The sequence below is a fragment of the Crinia signifera genome, chromosome 1 (genome assembly GCF_055691185.1).
Source record: "Crinia signifera chromosome 1, ASM5569118v1, whole genome shotgun sequence".
Classification (NCBI taxonomy): Eukaryota; Metazoa; Chordata; class Amphibia; order Anura; family Myobatrachidae; genus Crinia; species Crinia signifera.
In genome coordinates, this window is record NC_139217.1 from 115668439 (window position 1) to 115687990 (window position 19552).

Here is a 19552-nt window from a genome sequence, read left to right on the forward strand (position 1 = left end):
TAGTCTCAAGGGCAGAGCGAATAGAGTTCCTGTGGTTCGCCATCCTTTCTCGGAATTTCCTGGTGGTCATTCCTACGTAAGCCAAACCGCAGGGGCAATTCAACAAATAGATGATGTGGTCCATTTGGCAGTGGAGGCGGTATTTGATTTTGATGGGCTTACCGGAATGGGGATGTGGAAAAGTGGGGCCAGGGGTCATGCTGCTGCAGGTTGTGCATCCAGTACAGCGGAAGCATCCAGGACGTTTAGAGTGGAGCCAGGTCAGGTTGCTCTCGGGTGTGGGGCTTAACATCGGGCGCATGAGAAGTTGTTTTAGATTAGGTCCTCGTTTGTGGGCAATCATGGGTAGACCAAATTGTTGTAGTTTAAGGGTTTTATCAGACGAGATGATAGGCCAATGTTTCTTCAGACTCTGCTGAACATTGGAGGAGACATGGTCATATTGGTTCACAAATACCATCCTTGGTGGGTTCTTATTTGCAGTAGGTGTGTTGGGTCGTGGAGAAAGCATATTCGTCCTGGCCTTCGCTAGGCACCGACCCAGAGTTGTTGCTGAGTATCCTCGTTGGGTGAATCGATCGGTCATTTCTTTAAGTTGTATTTCCATGGTGTCATGGTTGGAGTTATTTCGGATAACCCGCATGTATTGGGAGATGGGTAAGTGCTCCTTCAAAGCTGGGGGGTGCTGGCTCGTGGTTGATAACAGCGTGTTTCGGTCAGTGGGTTTCCTGAACAGGCTGGTTTTGAGTGTGCCTTCATTGATGCAGATGTTAATATCAAGAAAATTGATGGACCGGCTGTCGGCAAGATGAGTGAACTTGATGGGGCTGTTGAGTAAATTCAGAGAGTTCACCATCTGGTGGAATGCTTCTGTGGTGTCAGACCATATCAGGAACACATCGTCGATGAAGCGTTTGTAGAAAAGGATCTGGTGGCCATAGTGTGGCATGATGTGGGTGTCCTCATAGTCAGACATATACAAACAGGCATACGACGGAGCCAGGTTAGAACCCATTGCGGTCCCGGATACCTGTATGTAATATTTTTTCTGGTAGAGGAAGTGGTTACATTTGAGTATTACTTCTGCCAAATCAACCAAGAAGTTGGTGGGGGGATCCAATATTGGTCTCGCCTCGAGTCTGTTTTTCAATACTCTCAGGCCATCAGTGTGTGGTATAACCGTGTAGAGCGAACACACATCCATAGTTGCTAGTATGATCGGGATAGATGAGAAATTGATGGATTTGAGTTTCTCAATAAAGTCGGAGGTGTCTCTCACATACGTAGTGCCAGCGGTGACCATCGGTTGCAGGAAGCTGTCTACAAAAATTGCTAGAGGGTGTATATTATGGGACACTTCCCGGTGTGTCCCATAATATACACCCTGCCAAAGATCCATAAGTCTCACTCTCACCCACCAGGCAGACCAATTATTTCTGCCCGACTCTCACTTCTACAGCCTCTAGCAATTTTTGTAGACAGCTTCCTGCAACCGATGGTCACCACTGGCACTACGTATGTGAGAGACACCTCCGACTTTATTGAGAAACTCAAATCCATCAATTTCTCATCTATCCCGATCATACTAGCAACTATGGATGTGTGTTCGCTCTACACGGTTATACCACACACTGATGGCCTGAGAGTATTGAAAAACAGACTCGAGGCGAGACCAATATTGGATCCCCCCACCAACTTCTTGGTTGATTTGGCAGAAGTAATACTCAAATGTAACCACTTCCTCTACCAGAAAAAATATTACATACAGGTATCCGGGACCGCAATGGGTTCTAACCTGGCTCCGTCGTATGCCTGTTTGTATATGTCTGACTATGAGGACACCCACATCATGCCACACTATGGCCACCAGATCCTTTTCTACAAACGCTTCATCGACGATGTGTTCCTGATATGGTCTGACACCACAGAAGCATTCCACCAGATGGTGAACTCTCTGAATTTACTCAACAGCCCCATCAAGTTCACTCATCTTGCCGACAGCCGGTCCATCAATTTTCTTGATATTAACATCTGCATCAATGAAGGCACACTCCAAACCAGCCTGTTCAGGAAACCCACTGACCGAAACACGCTGTTATCAACCACGAGCCAGCACCCCCCAGCTTTGAAGGAGCACTTACCCATCTCCCAATACATGCGGGTTATCCGAAATAACTCCAACCATGACACCATGGAAATACAACTTAAAGAAATGACCGATCGATTCACCCAACGAGGATACTCAGCAACAACTCTGGGTCGGTGCCTAGCGAAGGCCAGGACGAATATGCTTTCTCCACGACCCAACACACCTACTGCAAATAAGAACCCACCAAGGATGGTATTTGTGAACCAATATGACCATGTCTCCTCCAATGTTCAGCAGAGTCTGAAGAAACATTGGCCTATCATCTCGTCTGATAAAACCCTTAAACTACAACAATTTGGTCTACCCATGATTGCCCACAAACGAGGACCTAATCTAAAACAACTTCTCATGCGCCCGATGTTAAGCCCCACACCCGAGAGCAACCTGACCTGGCTCCACTCTAAACGTCCTGGATGCTTCCGCTGTACTGGATGCACAACCTGCAGCAGCATGACCCCTGGCCCCACTTTTCCACATCCCCATTCCGGTAAGCCCATCAAAATCAAATACCGCCTCCACTGCCAAATGGACCACATCATCTATTTGTTGAATTGCCCCTGCGGTTTGGCTTACGTAGGAATGACCACCAGGAAATTCCGAGAAAGGATGGCGAACCACAGGAACTCTATTCGCTCTGCCCTTGAGACTAAAAAAGCAGAATTGCCCATACCACGCCATTTCCTCGCAGCAGGCCACCAGAACTCAAACCTACGCTGCCGACTCATTGACTGGGTACCACCCTCACCTCGAGGCGGTGACAGGGGACTCCTTCTGCGCAAACTTGAGAGCCGCTGGATTTTTCGATTGGACACTATTGCACCCCGAGGACTTAATGAGAACAATCCACTGTCGATTTTTCTAAGACAATCATGATTATTCCTTTTTTCTAAATTGTATATGGTTACTAAACTCTTGTATGTTCTCCTCTGTTTTCACTTCTTTAATTTTTATTTTTAATTTTACTTTATTTTATTACATTATAATTCTATATGTATACTCCATTTATGTATGATCAATTTCTCTAATCGTCTGAGCTGTTTCACGTTGTTCTGCTTTATACATTAATGTACGCACCAGGAGGTATATATACCTTTTCAATGACCCAGTGCGTTCGCTTAGAATGTAATCACAAATGTCAGAATATTGATACGTTTCTGCCCTCCTGTTTATTATATATAATATATTATATATAACGTTGCCATTACAGCTGTGGACACAAGACCACAAGTGACAGATCATCACTGACATGCACTCAGAGCAGCATCACATTATCAGTGTGACCTCATTCTCCACCACCCCGTATAGCTGGGTCTCATCCCCATATCCTTTGGGCTCTGCACCCGTCTTTCGGCGCACCGGTTCCCATTTGCCGCACATCTCTTTATATCTTTATATATATTTTTTTATATAAAAATTTTTTATATATATTTTTCTCCATTTATCACTCCCTCCTTTACCTCTCCCCACTGCCTTTACCCATAACCAGCCCCCGCTATTTTTTTCCCAATGCGCGATATCCCGCTTATCTCCAATACTCTGCCAGCCTCAGTGGCAACTATACAGCCACTGCTCCATTACTGGCGATTGCATTATTAACGCTATATTACTGCGCATTGTTCTCTATGTATGCACGCATTGGCCACACAGCCCCGGACTACCCGGAAGCTGTGCGTTCCAAATGCGTTCCACTGACAACTTCCGGTTTTTCCGGAAATCAGCGCGCGTACCAGCAGCCTGTCACACAGGCTAATTCGGCGCGCTCGCTGCATGTCTCCCACCCACCTTTTTAAACACATAAATAGCGGGACCTGGACAGCGCTTAGTTGGTAGCTGACACTGGATCTGACTTACTTGGCAGACCTTTTCTTCAACGCTGACTACCATGCTCCTATGATGGCTATGTAAGCTTCTACTTATACCTTATTGTACTCAATGCACTGTCTGTTTTATGCTGAAGTGTATTCATGCCATATGTATTCTTTTTCTTGTGTGCCTTAGGCTCCTTGATAATGGTCCATGATTTGGACCGAAACGTCGGGGCTGTCACACAAATATACCTTTGTGTCATTGCTGGAATCTGATGACTCCTTAATAAACTGATTATTTACTATTTTGGATTTCACAAATCATTTGGTTTTTGTGATTGGCGAGTGCTCGCCGTTCTGCCCCACAGTGTGCAGATCTCTGGACTATTTTTGAGTGTACACCCTCCTGGGCCTACACTCTTGGTTGGGCACCCCATTGTTGTTTCCTTCTGGGTGAGAGTGCGGTCTTTCTCTGTATTTATATATATATATATATATATATATATATATATATATATTATATTGACCTGACCCTTTAATTTCTGCCTATTGTATTATAGTACATGTACATAAAAATGTTCCCATGAGGTGTTTGCCAGCAAATTTTCTATAAATACAAGTTATTGTTCCTTGCTGAACTCCATACACTTAGGGTCTTATTTTAGTTCACTCTTTCTGACAAATTCTTTCTTAGATGGACAAAACCATGTGCACTGCAGGGGGGTGCAGAGAGAATTAGATTTGGACGAGTTATTTTGTTTCTGTGCAGGGGAAATACTGACTGTTTATTTTTACACTGCAATATAGATCTCACTTTGAAGTAAAATCCCACCCAAATATAATTCTCTCTGCACAAGTAACATCTGCCCCACCTGCAGTGCACGTGGTTTTGTCCATCTAAGAAGGATTTTGTCAGAAAGAGTGAACCAGAATAAGGCCCTTAGTAACAGACAGTCTTATTGGGTACTTCTATTTCTGGAGTCTTTCTATAATATTACAAAGTATAGGAGATATTCGGTCACCACAATCACAAGCTTGTTAACCATCTTCCGTATCAACAGTTCTCTTAACAAATACCTCTTTCTTCCAAATACAACCTGTATTTTAGGTTAATTAACATTAACAGCACAATTTAAACCGCAAACTGCAAAGTAAGAAGTTATATACTATGTATGTGATTTATAAGTCCTCCTAATCCCTTGGGGCCATCTTATTGGCTATTACATGTTAGAACTTAGAAGGACTGTCTGTAAAGCTGAAACCTCATTAAAATAATAATAAAAAAAATATTCAGTCTATTTTGTGTGCTATAAATGGGAATGACCACATTCTCAGGAGAAAAAAGGAAGTGGAAAGACGTTAAAGCCCTCCAGTTCGGTTTAAATGGAGCTTTCAGAAGTTTTGTGATTCATGAATCACTCTGTTATACGCTGTGGAAAATCCCTGGTCTGGGATAGGGAGTGACTGTTTTGTGCACAAACTTTAAAGCAGGCTAAGGAAGAAGTGCTACTGCAAGCTCAGTGTTTATGTCTGGGGGGCTTGTTCCAGTGATACATAAACAAATCACTCTTGCCGCCTGCTGCCAAATTCCTTTCAGCCAATCATGACCACTGTGCTGTGATGTCACTTCATAACACACAAACCTTATAAATATTCTTCAATTTAAGTAGCACAAAGCATCTCCCACCCACCACAAGTTCAAGTTTCAATTACAGCAGGCAGCCTGGAAGCATAAGGTGAGGAAGATGAAAAGCCCACTCTTAGACTTGCTGTTCCTTTTTCTGGAGAAATTATCAATGGTTGCAAACTTCAAACTTTTTAGTATGACAGATGAGGGTCAGGAAGCTACTCATTATCAGGACATATCCTATTTCAAACGTGGAGACTTGTTACAAGTGTCCAGGACCCTGTTTGTTCACTTTGGAATTTATTTGGGAAATAACAAGGTTGCCCATTTGATGCCAGATATCCTCCCTGCTCTTTCTGATGACAAGTGTCTGACTGAGAAAGTTGTGACCAACAAAAGGCTGATCCTGGGTGTTCTGGCTAAGGTGGCCAGCGTCAGAGTGGACACAGTGCAGGACTTTGCTTATGGTGGAAGTATAGTGGTGAACGAGATGGACAGCAGCTTCAATACAAAGCCCCTTCCTAATGAAGAAGTGGCCCATAGGGCTGAGAAACTGGTGGGAGCCACACCATACAGCCTGCTGTGGGACAACTGTGAGCACTTCGTCACTCACTGCAGATATGGCTGTCCCGTCAGCTTCCAGACTGACAAGGTAAATTCAAATGTTACCAGTACTAAAAGTTGTTTTATGTTTTCAGGTTGCATTACAAATCAGTCTATTGCGAAATTAGCTGATTCAAAGAGGAACTTTAGTCATGTAATAATCCATATGTGAATTATGGCTTAATTGGTTTGCAAATGACTAAGTACTTGGGACTTTTCTGAGTGATCACAAAGAATAATGACTTCCCTCACTAGGGTGTAAACAGTGCGCGTTCTAGACTCCCTTCAAGGTATTTTAGCAATTATATTCTGAAAATATTAAATAGTATAAAAAGTTGTTGCATCTTTAAAATACTGTAAAGAAATCAACAAATGCACAAAAGAGTGCAATAGAACCAACAACAAATGCACAAAACAGTGCAATAGAACCAACAACAAATGTACAAAATAGTGCAATAGAACACACTATATAGTAATGGGCTTAGTAGAATATGTATAGTATACTTGCTGCAGGGCAGGTGCTGGGAAGACTAGGGAAGCCATTATCTTTAATACTACAATTATAATAATAATAATAATAATAATAATAATGATAATAATAATTAGCTATGTGCGGGTTCGGATTTACTCGTATCTCAGAAATGGCATCTTATTGTCTATGGCTTTCCTGGTTTGGATAGCCAATAAAATACATTCTTAGAAATCCAAACGTGCACTATTTTGACGAAAGGAACCAAGTAAATCTGGACCCGGACAACAATAATAATGATCTTGGAAAAAAGTGTTACAGATGTGGCCACATACACCTATCCTCAAGTAACTCCATGTAGCACTGCATAGTGTAACTTGGCCACTCCAAGACACTACATCTAAGTACCTAGTACACTATGGAGCTTATTCTGATCCGCTCGGTCCACCATGTATTCGCACAGAGGACCGTTGTTTCGCGTCTGCGCATCCGCAGGCGCGTTTCTGCGCATGTGCAGGCGCAGGGTGCGTGCACCCACAGCAAACTTTTGGTTCCCCGGGTGCACGCACCCTACATGCTGGGGGGGCAGAGAAGGGGGGGGGGGCACCGGGCAGCCACATCAGCTTATGGGAACGCCCAGCATTTCATGGGTGTTCCCACGGGAATGTTGGGCGCTCTCAGGCTAATGAGGCCGTGACAGACATGCAGGGGGCGGACAGCTGACATCACCAGATGTCAGCTGCCCGCCCTGTCCTCGCACAGGGTGCCCACAGTTTAGAGTCACTATGTAGGTGTCTCTGAACTGAGAGCGCTGGAGAAATCATTCTATGGTCGGCAACATCGAATGATTTGCATATATAACCTAATAAGAATAGGTCCTATAACAAATAAGAATAAGGTCCTATAAGCAAACTAAGGTGCAAAGGTAGGAAAATGTAGCACAATTATAGATCAGTGTGTGTGTAATGACTAGAGACAGGATTATATGCATTTGCATATTTGCATATGCAGTTGCATATTTTGCACATTCTCACTGGTTATTGCATATTTTACCTAAAATCTAGTGATGGTGCATATTTTAGGCCCAGCACTCTACCCACCTGCGAATCACTGCACTGCTTTGCCCTGCTGCTGCTGGCCAGGAAGTGGTAGAGTGTGCAGGCTGGGGCAATATGTGCGCAGTGTGGGGAACCTTGGATGACACTGCTCTAGGCTGCCAATCTATGTTGATAAAAGTCAGTCGGGGCGGATGCCATTACGAAGCTGCTGAACCTTTGCCTACCCCTGACCTAGGACTTTATACCAAGGCCCTTATTCTGGTTGATGCGGTTCTGTCCGCGTGCTGTCGGACGGCCGATGTTTGGTGTTTGTGCATGTGCAGAGGCGTATCTGCGCATGTGCGAACGCCGTGCACGTCCGAATACGGCGTGAATTCTGTACAGAAAACGATCGGTTGGAACACTCCAAACAGGGGGTGGAGAGGGGCGTGAAGGGCTGTTTGGGCTCCTTACCATATGCGTACGCCCCGCGTTTCATGGGCGTTCCCATGAAAATGCTGGGCGTACATATGGTAATTCGGCCATGACGCACATGTGGGGGGCGGACATACGACATAGCCGGATGCCAGCTGGCCGCCCATATCCTTGCTTTTGCACGGAGAAATGCCTGAGTGGTCTGGAGCACTCTGGAGCACTCGGTGCTGTCTGACCACTCTGTCTGCGAACATCGAATGATGGGGGAGGTTCCCAGAGATCGAGGAGGTGTTCACATGAAAAATCCACTCGCGGTCTGTTTGGTCGGCGTCTTACCGCAATCGGCGGTGTGAGCGATCCGTACGGAAGGCGGGGCTAAGAACGCTCAGTTCCTGTCCGAAAATACGCATCCCGACCGCACCAACCAGAATAAGGCCCAAAGAGACAGACTTCTGCAGCAGAGGAGGTGGGCGGAAGGGTTGTGACATCACGCGGTGCTGTGTCACAGCCTTCCATTGCGCCACCCTCACATGCTATGCTGACATTTGATCCATCGGCGCTGCAGATGAGGGTCCGTGTAGTTGATGCAAGAAGAGCTCTGGACGCTGCAGTATGCTGTAGCAGCCAGGAAGAAAAAAAATCCTGTGTACAGCACTAGACATCTGCAGATAATGTTGGCCTATTTTTGAGGTTTATTTGCAACTAATTGTATGCTGATTTTTAAATAAATAAGTTCAAAATTACGTTTTTTATTATTTAATGTAGCATATTTTAACACTTTTCATGCATATTTTAAGTATTTTTCATGCATATTTGCATGCATATTTCAAGCTTTTTATGTTGCATATAATCCTGTCTCTAGTAATGACACATCTGTGCCGTGAAAATAATAATGTAAGATAATTGGGAATTGTGATCCATATCACATTTGCACAGGGAGAAAAGGGCCCGATATGTGCACTACATGCAAAAAGCAGATAGTATTTACCCTGCACAGAAAAAATATAACACACCCAAATCTAAATCTCTCTGCAGATGTCACATCAGCCCAGTGGCGTCACTAGCGAGGAGCGCGGTGGGGTGTTTCCCTTCGGTAGGGTGACACCAAACAGAACTGCACTCACACCGGCATCCCAGCGCTGTGGTCCACACATCCCCGCCCGCAAATTGCAACATAAGAGAAGCACTGATATAGTCAACCTAGATATATATTAATAAAGTGTTGTTTAACTCTATTTCTCATTGATTACAATGGGACATGGCAGTCACTTTTAAGGAGTTTATGTCTCCAATTCCTAAGGGGGCATTGTTGATATACAGATTAATATTAAGCTAAAATAGAAAAATGGACAGTTCTCTGCCACACCATTCTAAACACTATTAAGGATAGGTGTGTCCACAGAGTATTTTGTGTAGCTTTTGTGTGTGCAAATTGACACTTCTATATTATTTATGAAGGGTGATGGGTAAAACATACAATAAAAATAAGATAAATTAGGAATAATATGTCCCTTGTCTGATAATATGTTTCGATTTCTCGTTCCTCTTTTCAGTCAGTTGGGTGTTCTCATGTCAGCAATGGTGTGGAGTTCATATTCACTCTGTATTGTAGTCAGGACTTGTATATTAAGTTCTGGCTTCAATACAGAGTGAATATGGAAGGACTGCAGGGCCTGAACTGCGCACCATCTGACATGAGAACACCCAAATAACAGAAAAGAGGAACGAGAAATCAAAACATACTGTTACCCAAGGGACGTATTATTCCTATTTTAGCTTATTTTTATTGCATAATTTACCCATCACCCTTCATAAATAATATAGGAGCTCCAATTAGTACACAAAAAACCTACACATAACACGATTAATCCCGGGGCCAACGGAATAGACCCCATATGAAGAACCTATATGAAGCGCCCAGTGTGCCTTGTGTCCCTAGGCACAACCTAATGTCTGGCAACCCCATCACCAGGGCCAGGATTCTCTCTGCTGCTGTCCTGTTGCTGCTGGCGCTGTGCTTGTCACAGTGTCTGGCAGCAGCAGCACTGGCACCTAGAAGCTCCTCACACCCCCTATGACAGAGGATGCTGAAAAGGGGGAGGAACTACCCACGCAGAAGGAGATCCGCAGAAGTAGAGTTGGTATTACCTGGGGCATTACGTATATAGCAATACGGGGTGCATTATGGGGATATGATCATTGGGTCTACAGCAAGTTGGTCGACAAGCATTGGGTCGACACGGTTAGGTCGACATGGGTCTAGGTCAACATGGGATTAGGTCGACACAAGCATTAGGTAGACAGTGTCTAGGTCGACAGTCAAAAGGTCGACATGGGGTTTTTCACTGTTTTTTGAGCCAACATGTGCCGGTAGGAGGAATTTCATGCCCTACCATCCACTAGGGTGCGGTGAAAGAATAAAATAGTGTGCTGAGCGTAGCATTGAGAGCAAATGAACGATGCGAGGGGATGCAGTGCACTGGAAACGGGGTCCATGTCGACTGTGTCGACATTCGGGTAAAAACCAGTGAAAAACCCCATGTCGACCTTTTGACTGTCGACCTAGACACTGTCGACCTATTGATTGTGTCGACCTATTGACCTGTCGATCTAGACCCATGTCAACCTAACGGGGTCGACCTAATGCTTGTCGACCAACTTGCTGTAGGCCAAACGATCCCAACTTGCATTATGTATATGGCACTACGGAGGGGCATTAGGTGTATGCACTACAGGGGCATTATGTATATATGGCACTACAGTGGGACAGTACATATATGGCACTCTGGGTGGCATTATGTATATGACACTATGGGGGGCATTATGTACAGTAAATGGCACTACAGGGGTCATTAGGAATATGGCACTATGGGGGCATTATGCATATATGGCACTATAGGTGGCATTACATAAATGGCACTAAGGGGGGCATTACGTATATGGCACTACAGTGGTATTACATAAATGGCACTATGGGGGCAGTGCACTCCTCCTGCTGCATGAGCATTTTATACATCACCATTACATGTACAGATGCAGCAGTGATATGTGCTGCGTTAATTTCTGAGGGTGTAATTCTGTCTCAAGCCGGGTAATAATCAAAGGACTGCGCATGCATACACCTAGTAGTGCACATGCACGAGGCCATCCTGCAATAAAATGCTGCTGCATTTTTTTATCGCTGGCCATTCGCCCATTTATTGACAGGAAACCGAAGTTTGGGGTGCCACCGGCCGTTTAGTGGGAGTGTCAGGAAGAATGCAGGCGTGCCCAGGTGTTTTCAGGCAGAATTGAAGACGTCTGCTTCGGCCCCAATCAGCCATCGAGTAGGTCCTGGGTTACGCACAGACTGCGCACACTGGAGAAATCATTAGTCAGTCAGTGTATGGATTTGTAGCTAAGCGAAGAGCTGCAATATTTTCAGAAGGTTTTCGTAAGCCTAGCACAGCAATTTGCAGGCTTGCACAGGGAGGGATTTTGCTCTGGCTGCGTTGTGATTACCCGATTGCAGGGCTCTGCAAATTAGCAGCCCAACGTCAGAGTCTGTATAGCCCCCTGAATCCGACTCTCAGGGGTATATTTACTAAGATGGGAGTTCTCTTCAAGATGCCCATAGCAACCAATCAGATTCTAATTCTTATTTATTTAGCACCTTCTAGAAGATTATAGAGTCTGATTGGTTGCCCATAGCAACATCCCATGTTCTTTAGAACTCCCATCTTAGTAAATAAACTCCTGTTACTCAAAGTGCACTATAAAGGTGCGATTTTCCTTGGGGTTGGATGGCTTTTCAGAGGAGGATGCTATGGAAAGCCATCCACTCTGTCGCTCATCTGCTGGTAATACAGCAGATGAGCATAGGCTGCTTGCGATGATGACAGAGCGTGCATCGGCGCTCACCGCTCATCGCTGCCCCTGGGCGGCTTTTGTGCTAAAAGCAGCACAAACGACAAAACTGAGCTGCTTTTAGCTCAAAATCGTCCAGTGTGTACGGGCCTTTAATGACATCATTAGGCTGCTAGTTAATCAATATAGAGTAATCTAGTGATGTCACAAATTAGAAATGAAAAGAAGAAAAAGTGTTTATTTAGTGCACTGAGAGTTCAAAACATAGCGCCGGATTCAGACCTAAGTATACCCGAGTATACGCAGCATAGCGAACAGGTAAGCGCCGTCTCTGCCCCTCCAAATGCCCGCCTCCTCCACGCCATCCAAATCTTCTCACTGGCATGCAAATTATATTTCTGTCCTTCGCAGATAACAATCAGTCTAGACTAACTTTTATATTGGTCGGAAATGGCTGAATTCAGGTGGGCGCTGACATCATGTGACTTCGGGCACCCACCCCATGCAGGAATGGACATGCGGGGTGTTCCCCTGCTGCCTCCCCTTCCCCTCCCTCCTCGAGCGGCAGACCCTGAACATCAGGGAAGGAGCCAAATTCAGTAATCAGCCACATAGACCCACTTCCTCTCCCTGTCACTCTCCCACTCCCCCTAATGTCTCCCACTGCCTCACCACTTCACTATCCTGTCTTACCCACTTCCTCCCACTGTCACCTATTCCCTTGTGTCACCCAATGCCTCTCTCAGTCACTCTCTCACACTACTCTCATTCTCTCCGTTGGGTCTCCCACTGCCTCTTTCTTGCATCACCCCACTGGCTCTCAATGTAACTCTCTCATTGGGCCAGATGTATCAAGCTGCAAAAAGTGATAAAATGGAGAGTGATAAACAGCCAGCCAATCATCTCCTACCTGCCATGTCACAAGCCAGATTTGAAAAATTACAGATAGGAGCTGATTGGCTGGCTGTTTATCACTCTCCATTTTATCACTTTTGATGGTTGATACATCTGACCCTCTGTCTCTCTTGCATCACCCAGTGTCTCTCACCGCCTTGCCCTGGCATCAACCAGCTTCTCCCTGGCTCACTTGACCTCTCCCTGGCATCTCCCACTGCCTCTGGCCATCATCCTCTACATAAACCACTGTCTTCCCGCACATCACCCACTTTCTTTCACTTTGCCGCATTCCCTGCAGTCACCGTCTGCCTCTCCCCTGTCTCTCCTATGTGTTGCTATATCCCCATCACCACACTCTCCTTACCTCTCCAAGACATCACCCTTTATCCATCAAACTGATTTGGCATTACCGTTTCAGGCCACATCTCCTGTTGCAAATCCATGCCCATTTTTCCAGGAAGAAAATACTCCCTTCCCCCATTCCCCAGTCATGTCTCATCCCTGTCATTTTGTTCTGGATCTGTCCCCGTCTATACTTCTGGAATTTCTCCTTCCACAAATACAACATTTTAGGTTTATTAAATAGCGTACATACAGTATATAACTATGCCATCATCTATGGTGTGATAAGTAGGTCACCATGTGTTTGCCTAAGCTGCTGTGGCAGGTTCCAATTACCTTTTTTCAATAGTCGCAATGTCTTGTGACTCCAGTCTCCCACCTAGTTCCCTTTCAGAGTACAGACCATGTGCCAGTATTCTCTCATACAAAGCACTTGGTATGGAACACTTGTGTTGCAAGGTAAACTGCAGGTGCCAAGCAAATGTATTGAGCTCACTGTTGCTGGAGTTGCCAGAAAAGTGCTGTTTCCAAGACAACATTTCTTTTAATTCCAAAAGAAAGTTAAATCTGATTCTCAGAGGGGTTTAGAACACATAGCTCTTTTATAACCTAGTCCAGTAGTCTCTTATTTCTTTTTGCTCATAAAACTTTGTATTTTACAGACATCTGCCTCACTCAGTAGCTTTAGTTCAGCAATTGGTGTGCCAACTCTTATTTGGCAGTCATTAATAATAAGGGTAGTACAATCATATATATTAATGTTTCTCAAACTTGATCCTCAGGACACCTAATAGTTCACTTTTTCCAGGTGACCTATTTGTAGTGGGACCCAAGTCATAGTGCCCTTGTGCATTCTGCAGGAGACTCCCTGAAATAGAAGCAATCTCCCTGTCTCCCTGAAGAGTCTGGCAAGCTCCATGATTTCACCTGAAACATATGCAACTGTTATATTTTGGGGGGAAAATGTAATCAGAGATATATACAATCAAATTGAACCATCAGTGCTATTTCCTTGCATTGGTAATAAAGCACATTGGGGCAGATGTATTAAGCCTTAACTTAGATAAATGCAAGGGTGATAAAGAGAGATAAACATCCAGCCAATCAGCTCCTTACTGACTTTTTTCAATCACAGCCTGTAACATGGCAGTTAGCAGGTGATTGGCTGGATGTTTATCTCTCTTTATCACTCTTGCATTTATCTCTTGTTAAGGCTTACTACATTTGCCCCAATGATCCATATTGCTACATGCACTTTAAATAAGGTTTCAAATAGGGTTTGAAGGAACAATATGGATAAAAACGGTACAGACTAGATGTTCAAATGGATCTTATCTGCCGTCACATTCAATGTTTTTTGGGCCAAATGTATTAAGCTTTATCAAAAGATAAATTGAAGGGTGATAAAGAGTGATTGGTACCAGCCAATCACCTCATAACTTTCATTTCTCAAACAAGCCTGTCATGTGGCAGTTAGGAGCTGATGTCTTGTCCTTTAGCTCTTTCTATCATCCTTCACTTTATATCTTGTTAAGGCTTAATACATCCGCCCCTAGTTTTCTCATGGCCACTTCTAAAACACAACACATGAACAAGCCCTGACATGTATCTGTTTCTTCCTCAAGAAGTACAGTAGATCTTATTAACTGCTTTGGGCTCATCTACACTTTGATCTACTGTAAGTCATCTTATGACATGCCACTCAGATGTAGAGGTACACTACAATAGGAAAGTATGACCCAGGTGTATTCAGTGGTTGAAGGGGGAATTTTGAATTGGGGTATGGAACATTTAAGAGGATTTAGTGTTCACTGAAGTATGCACTGCTGTGTGCACCAGGAAATGGGGTGTGGCCACTCAAAAGAGGGTGTGTCCTCAAGTGGACAGGAGAGGTGAGGCAGACTGGGTTGATGAGTCCTTCATCACCTTCCTCAGCCCCTCATCATCTTACTTTGCCCCTTGTCACCTTCCTCTGACCAGCATCACCTTCCTCACACTCCTCAGCACATTCCTGTGCCCCTCAACACCGTACTTAGCCCTCATTGCCTTCCTCAGTCACTGTCACCTTCCTCTGCCTCTCATCTCCTTTTTATGTCATTCATTATATTATATTTTGACACGCGTCTCCTTCTTCAGCCCCCTTATTACCTTCCTCAACAACTAGCCACATGAATAGGGACAGTGTGTGCCAAAGATGCATGTTCAAAAAAGGGACATGGTCTTGCCGGAAAGGGGATTGGTCACCAACACATTCCTGCCCAGTTCTGTCAATCACTGCCAGCTTGTGCAGCAAGTATTGGCCATTGGCTCTGCTGCACTGCTGACGTCTGTGACCGATATATTTGCAGACATATTGCTGGTAGACAATGGCCGACAGACCATTGATATGCAAAGTAAACACTGGCATTAGTCTATTGAACAGACAATAGTAGTTCAATCAAGCAGAACTGTAGTGGCTTTTATTTGTGTGTTACAAATTTAATTTGTGAGAAAGCAGTGAGTGCAGGTGTAGGAATTAATGAATGAGGGTGAGTGTAGAGCCCTCAGTGCAGTAAGGGAAGGTTGGAGTAGAGAGTACTGAGTGTGGGTGGGCAGTATAGAGAATAGGTGTAGGGAGCAGTAAGTGAGGGCAAGTGTAGGAAGCAGTGAGGGTGTGTGTAGGAAGCAGTGAGGGTATGTGTAGAGAGCAGCGAGGAAGGGTGTAAGGAGCAGTGAGTGAGTGTTGTTGTAGAGAGCAGTAAAGGAGAGTGGGGGTAGGATGCAATGAGGTGGGTGAGTGTAGGGAGCTTTGAGGGCTAGTCATTATGGAGCACAGTAAGGGAGGATGGGTGGTAAGCACAATGGATGAAGGGATATGCTGAGCCCCCCCCCCCCCCCACTATTACTCACCAACCCACTGCCTCCCTGCCATGGTCCTCTATGGCTCTGGACACTCCCTCATACAACATCCCCTCAATTATAGGCAGAGACAGCATCAGTTAGCAGTGGATTCATGATTGCTCCAGCATTGGCCTTTACTTCTGACCACTGCAAACCTATCCTGTGGCTCCAATGGGAAGGCCAGAGTCCTGGGCCTCTATAGATGTGGCCACACTGCTAACCAAGCTGACCCCAGGTCATCATGGAGCCAGCGGAAGCCTGCAGATGGCAGGGCGAATCTGAGAGCAAATAATACACAGCTGTACAGAGATGGGCGCACACATGTGTAGTGTTATGTGCTGCAGGCTTCTGGGGTCATCAATTTATGCCTTGACAGAAGGGTTTGGGTGCAAGGAAGAAAGGTTAGGGTTAGGAAATAATGAGGAGGGGAGATACAGTTAGGCACTAATAGGAAGGTTTAGGTATAGGCTGTCAAGGGAGTAGGTTAGGGCTAGGCTTCAGGTAGAGAAGGGATGCAGTCAGAATTGAGCTATAGCTGCAGACTGCAGGGAGGGGAGGCAGGCTGTGCAGGTGGGGAGAGTTGGGCAGTGGGCCACCTGCTGTGCAGCCACTGAGAGGGGAGGGCTGTGGGACAGGCAGGGATGCCGCTGGTAAAGTTTAAAATAAAACCTGCAGTGCCGGTACACTTCGAGAACTGGGTGTATTATCAAATGACCCTTTTTTTTAAATTCACAGGTGACTGGGAAAACCTAAAATCTTTGGGCTTCTGAAGACCAACTTTGAGAACCGCTGCACTCCTATGCATATTTAATAGATTACCTACCTGTCAACATGACCCTCTCCAGGAGAGACAGAATATTCTATTTCTGGACTTCCCTCTTAATGTAGGATTAACATCACTTGTGTTGACAAACCTTTCTTATAAATTAACCTGTTTAAGACAGGTAATGGCAATCCTAAATTAAGAGGGAAGTCCAGAAACAGAGCATTGTGTCCCTCCTGGGATGGGTCATGTTGTGAGGTATGAGATTATACAATACTCTAGAATTGGGCTGGCCAACCCTGTCCTCGAGATCTCCCAATGGTCCACATTTTCCAAATCACCTACCTGGTGCACAGCTGTAGTCATTACTAACTGTCACATTTTCAAACATGCTACAGTCATTCCTACTATAGACCACAGGCTGCCTGAAATACATGAAGTGTTGGAAGATCTTGCGGACAGGTTTGGCCCTGCTGTGTGATAGCACAATAATCATTCATTTCTAATATTTTTCTTGTCTAAGCAGATTTACCTTTATAAATAATAATAGACAATGTCACCAGTATGCATATCGTTATTGTATTACTGCTGTACAATGGTACAGAAATAAGCTTAATGAAGGCGCCCATCACTTAAACTTACCTTGCCACGATAGACAATGCACTTCAACAATTCAATCAAATGTGCACTATTATGTTAGTATTTATAATGCTACAGAGTTATAGCTAGGGCATGATCACATAGGAAGGGGGTGTCACCATGTGGCCCAACCCTACTATTATCACTCAGGGGTTGTGCCAAGCATTGCCTGAGATACTGGTTGCCACCACAGAGTCGTCTGACTGCTTTCTCCTTCAATGTGACAGGAGACGGGTGCTGCACATAATGTCACAGTGCAGGGCCCAGATTCTGTCTCTGAGGAGTAGTTAGCATTTTGGTGTCAACACTCAAAGGGAGACACTTGGGTGATAAACAGCCATCCAATCAGTTCCTACAGATGGGTCAGGGTCCATCTTTGCAGGGGATGGCGCTGGCGTCGCCAGCCGCCATCCCCCGCCAGCGCCATGGCGATGGTGAGAAGGGGACGCGCGCGCACGAGAGGCGCGCGCGTCCCCTTCCGACGGCGCTTCGATCCGTTCCCCCGGGTCCCCGCCGGCTTGCCGGCGGTAACCCGGGGTCCCCGCCGCCTGCCCGCACCCCCCCTAACCCCCCCTAACCCTGTCCGTCTCCCTGAGGCGGAGACGGACAGGGTTTTCCGTCACGCCAGCGACGGAGACTGAGACGCACGTGCGTCTCAGTCTCCTCGCTGGCGAGGCTGCTGGCGGGTCGCCAGCACGTACGTTCTGGCGACCCGCCAGCAAGGATGTTAATAGTAACATACTGTATGTATCATTTTTCAAACCCAGCCTGGTAACTACCATAGGTGCAAAGGGTGCAGCTGCTATGGGGCCCAGAGCTGAAGAGGGCCCATCTTTGCTGTCTGAGTAATATGTTTTACATACATTTATCACCATCAGTCGCTAAATAGGGGGTCCTTACAAACTTTTGCTATGGGGCCTACGAATATCTAGGTACGCCTCTGCAGCCTGTGACATACCAGGTAGGAGCTGATTGGCTGGTGGTTTATCACTCTCCATTTTATCACCTTTTGAAGCTTAGTGCATCTTGCCCTCAATGAATAACCTACTAAGTGCTAGTTTCTCATTAATGTATGTGGCATTTAAGCCATCCATCACACTCACCTTGGGGACAATACTCTCACTTTGGGGACAATACAAAGAACAGCAGTGAGGAAAATGTGTCCGCAGAAGTAATTCTTTGACCTCACATGATATAAGCAGTCATAATTAATATGGAAACACTGTTATGTGATGATTATTGTTCATTGTTAATTGAAAGCATTAACGACTGTGAAAAAAAAATAATTAGTATGAATATTCTCAAACTGATTATAGTGTAATCACTCTAACAAATATTTGTATTGTTTCCTAGTTTTGTGAGACCGTAAAGAGGATTATTAGAGATCAGAGGAGTGTGATTGCTTCTGCCACTTCAGGACTGGTGCTAATTCTTTGCCTGGGACTGGATCCTTCAATTACGCTCCCCAGCCTTCTAATTACCTTCACACTGTGGATGGCAAGCTAGGGCAAAGCGGAACCTGTAATCTGTATATACAGTAAAACATCTTGTACAGTATGTTATTTATAATAAACGTGAAAGAAGTGTGTAAGATAATTAAGCTACAAGTTACTCAGATACACAGTTTGGTTGTAAAAATAATAATAAATGTACTGCAAATATAACTTCACAATATTTTTGGAATAACTTGTGTAATTCTGATCTTTGCTCACCCACTGTTACACAGGTAAATACATGCGCAGCTACTGGAGTTTGCTATATCTGAATGATTAAATATACTACTACGTTTCTTCAAATTGATAATTTTTGTTAACTTTGTTAAAGCACAGAGACCTTTCAGTGGGTGGTTGCATGTTTATGGTTACACCACTGTCCTTAGTCCATGTTTTGGAGATGCTAATGCCGCCATGCTGGGAATGTGTATACAGCGGATTTTCAAAAATGTCCAAATAGCGCAGAGATATCAGGAAATGTTTTGAGACGCCCACAGGTGACATTGCAGATACAAGTTATGCTGGGTACACACCAGAATGATTTGGCCTCAATTCTCCCGTTTCCGA

At 44.9% G+C, this 19552-nt stretch overlaps 1 protein-coding gene across 1 annotated transcript; it reads left to right on the forward strand.

Annotated features, from left to right (window-relative positions):
• Positions 1 to 5651: 5651 nt before the first annotated feature.
• On the forward strand, positions 5652 to 19258 carry LRAT (lecithin retinol acyltransferase). Its single transcript, XM_083156965.1, has 2 exons — positions 5652 to 6233; positions 18846 to 19258. The coding sequence occupies exons 1-2, from the start codon at positions 5700 to 5702 to the stop codon at positions 18996 to 18998; spliced, it is 687 nt and encodes a 228-aa protein (XP_083013091.1). The 5' UTR covers positions 5652 to 5699; the 3' UTR covers positions 18999 to 19258.
• The last annotated feature ends 294 nt before the right edge of the window (positions 19259 to 19552 follow it).

Coding starts and splice junctions, on each gene's coding strand:
- LRAT (XM_083156965.1), top strand. CDS start 5,700: ATGAAAAGCCCACTCTTAGACTTGCTGTTCCTTTTTCTGGAGAAATTA. Junction 6,234..18,845: donor TCAGCTTCCAGACTGACAAG/GTAAATTCAAAT, acceptor ATTGTTTCCTAG/TTTTGTGAGACCGTAAAGAG.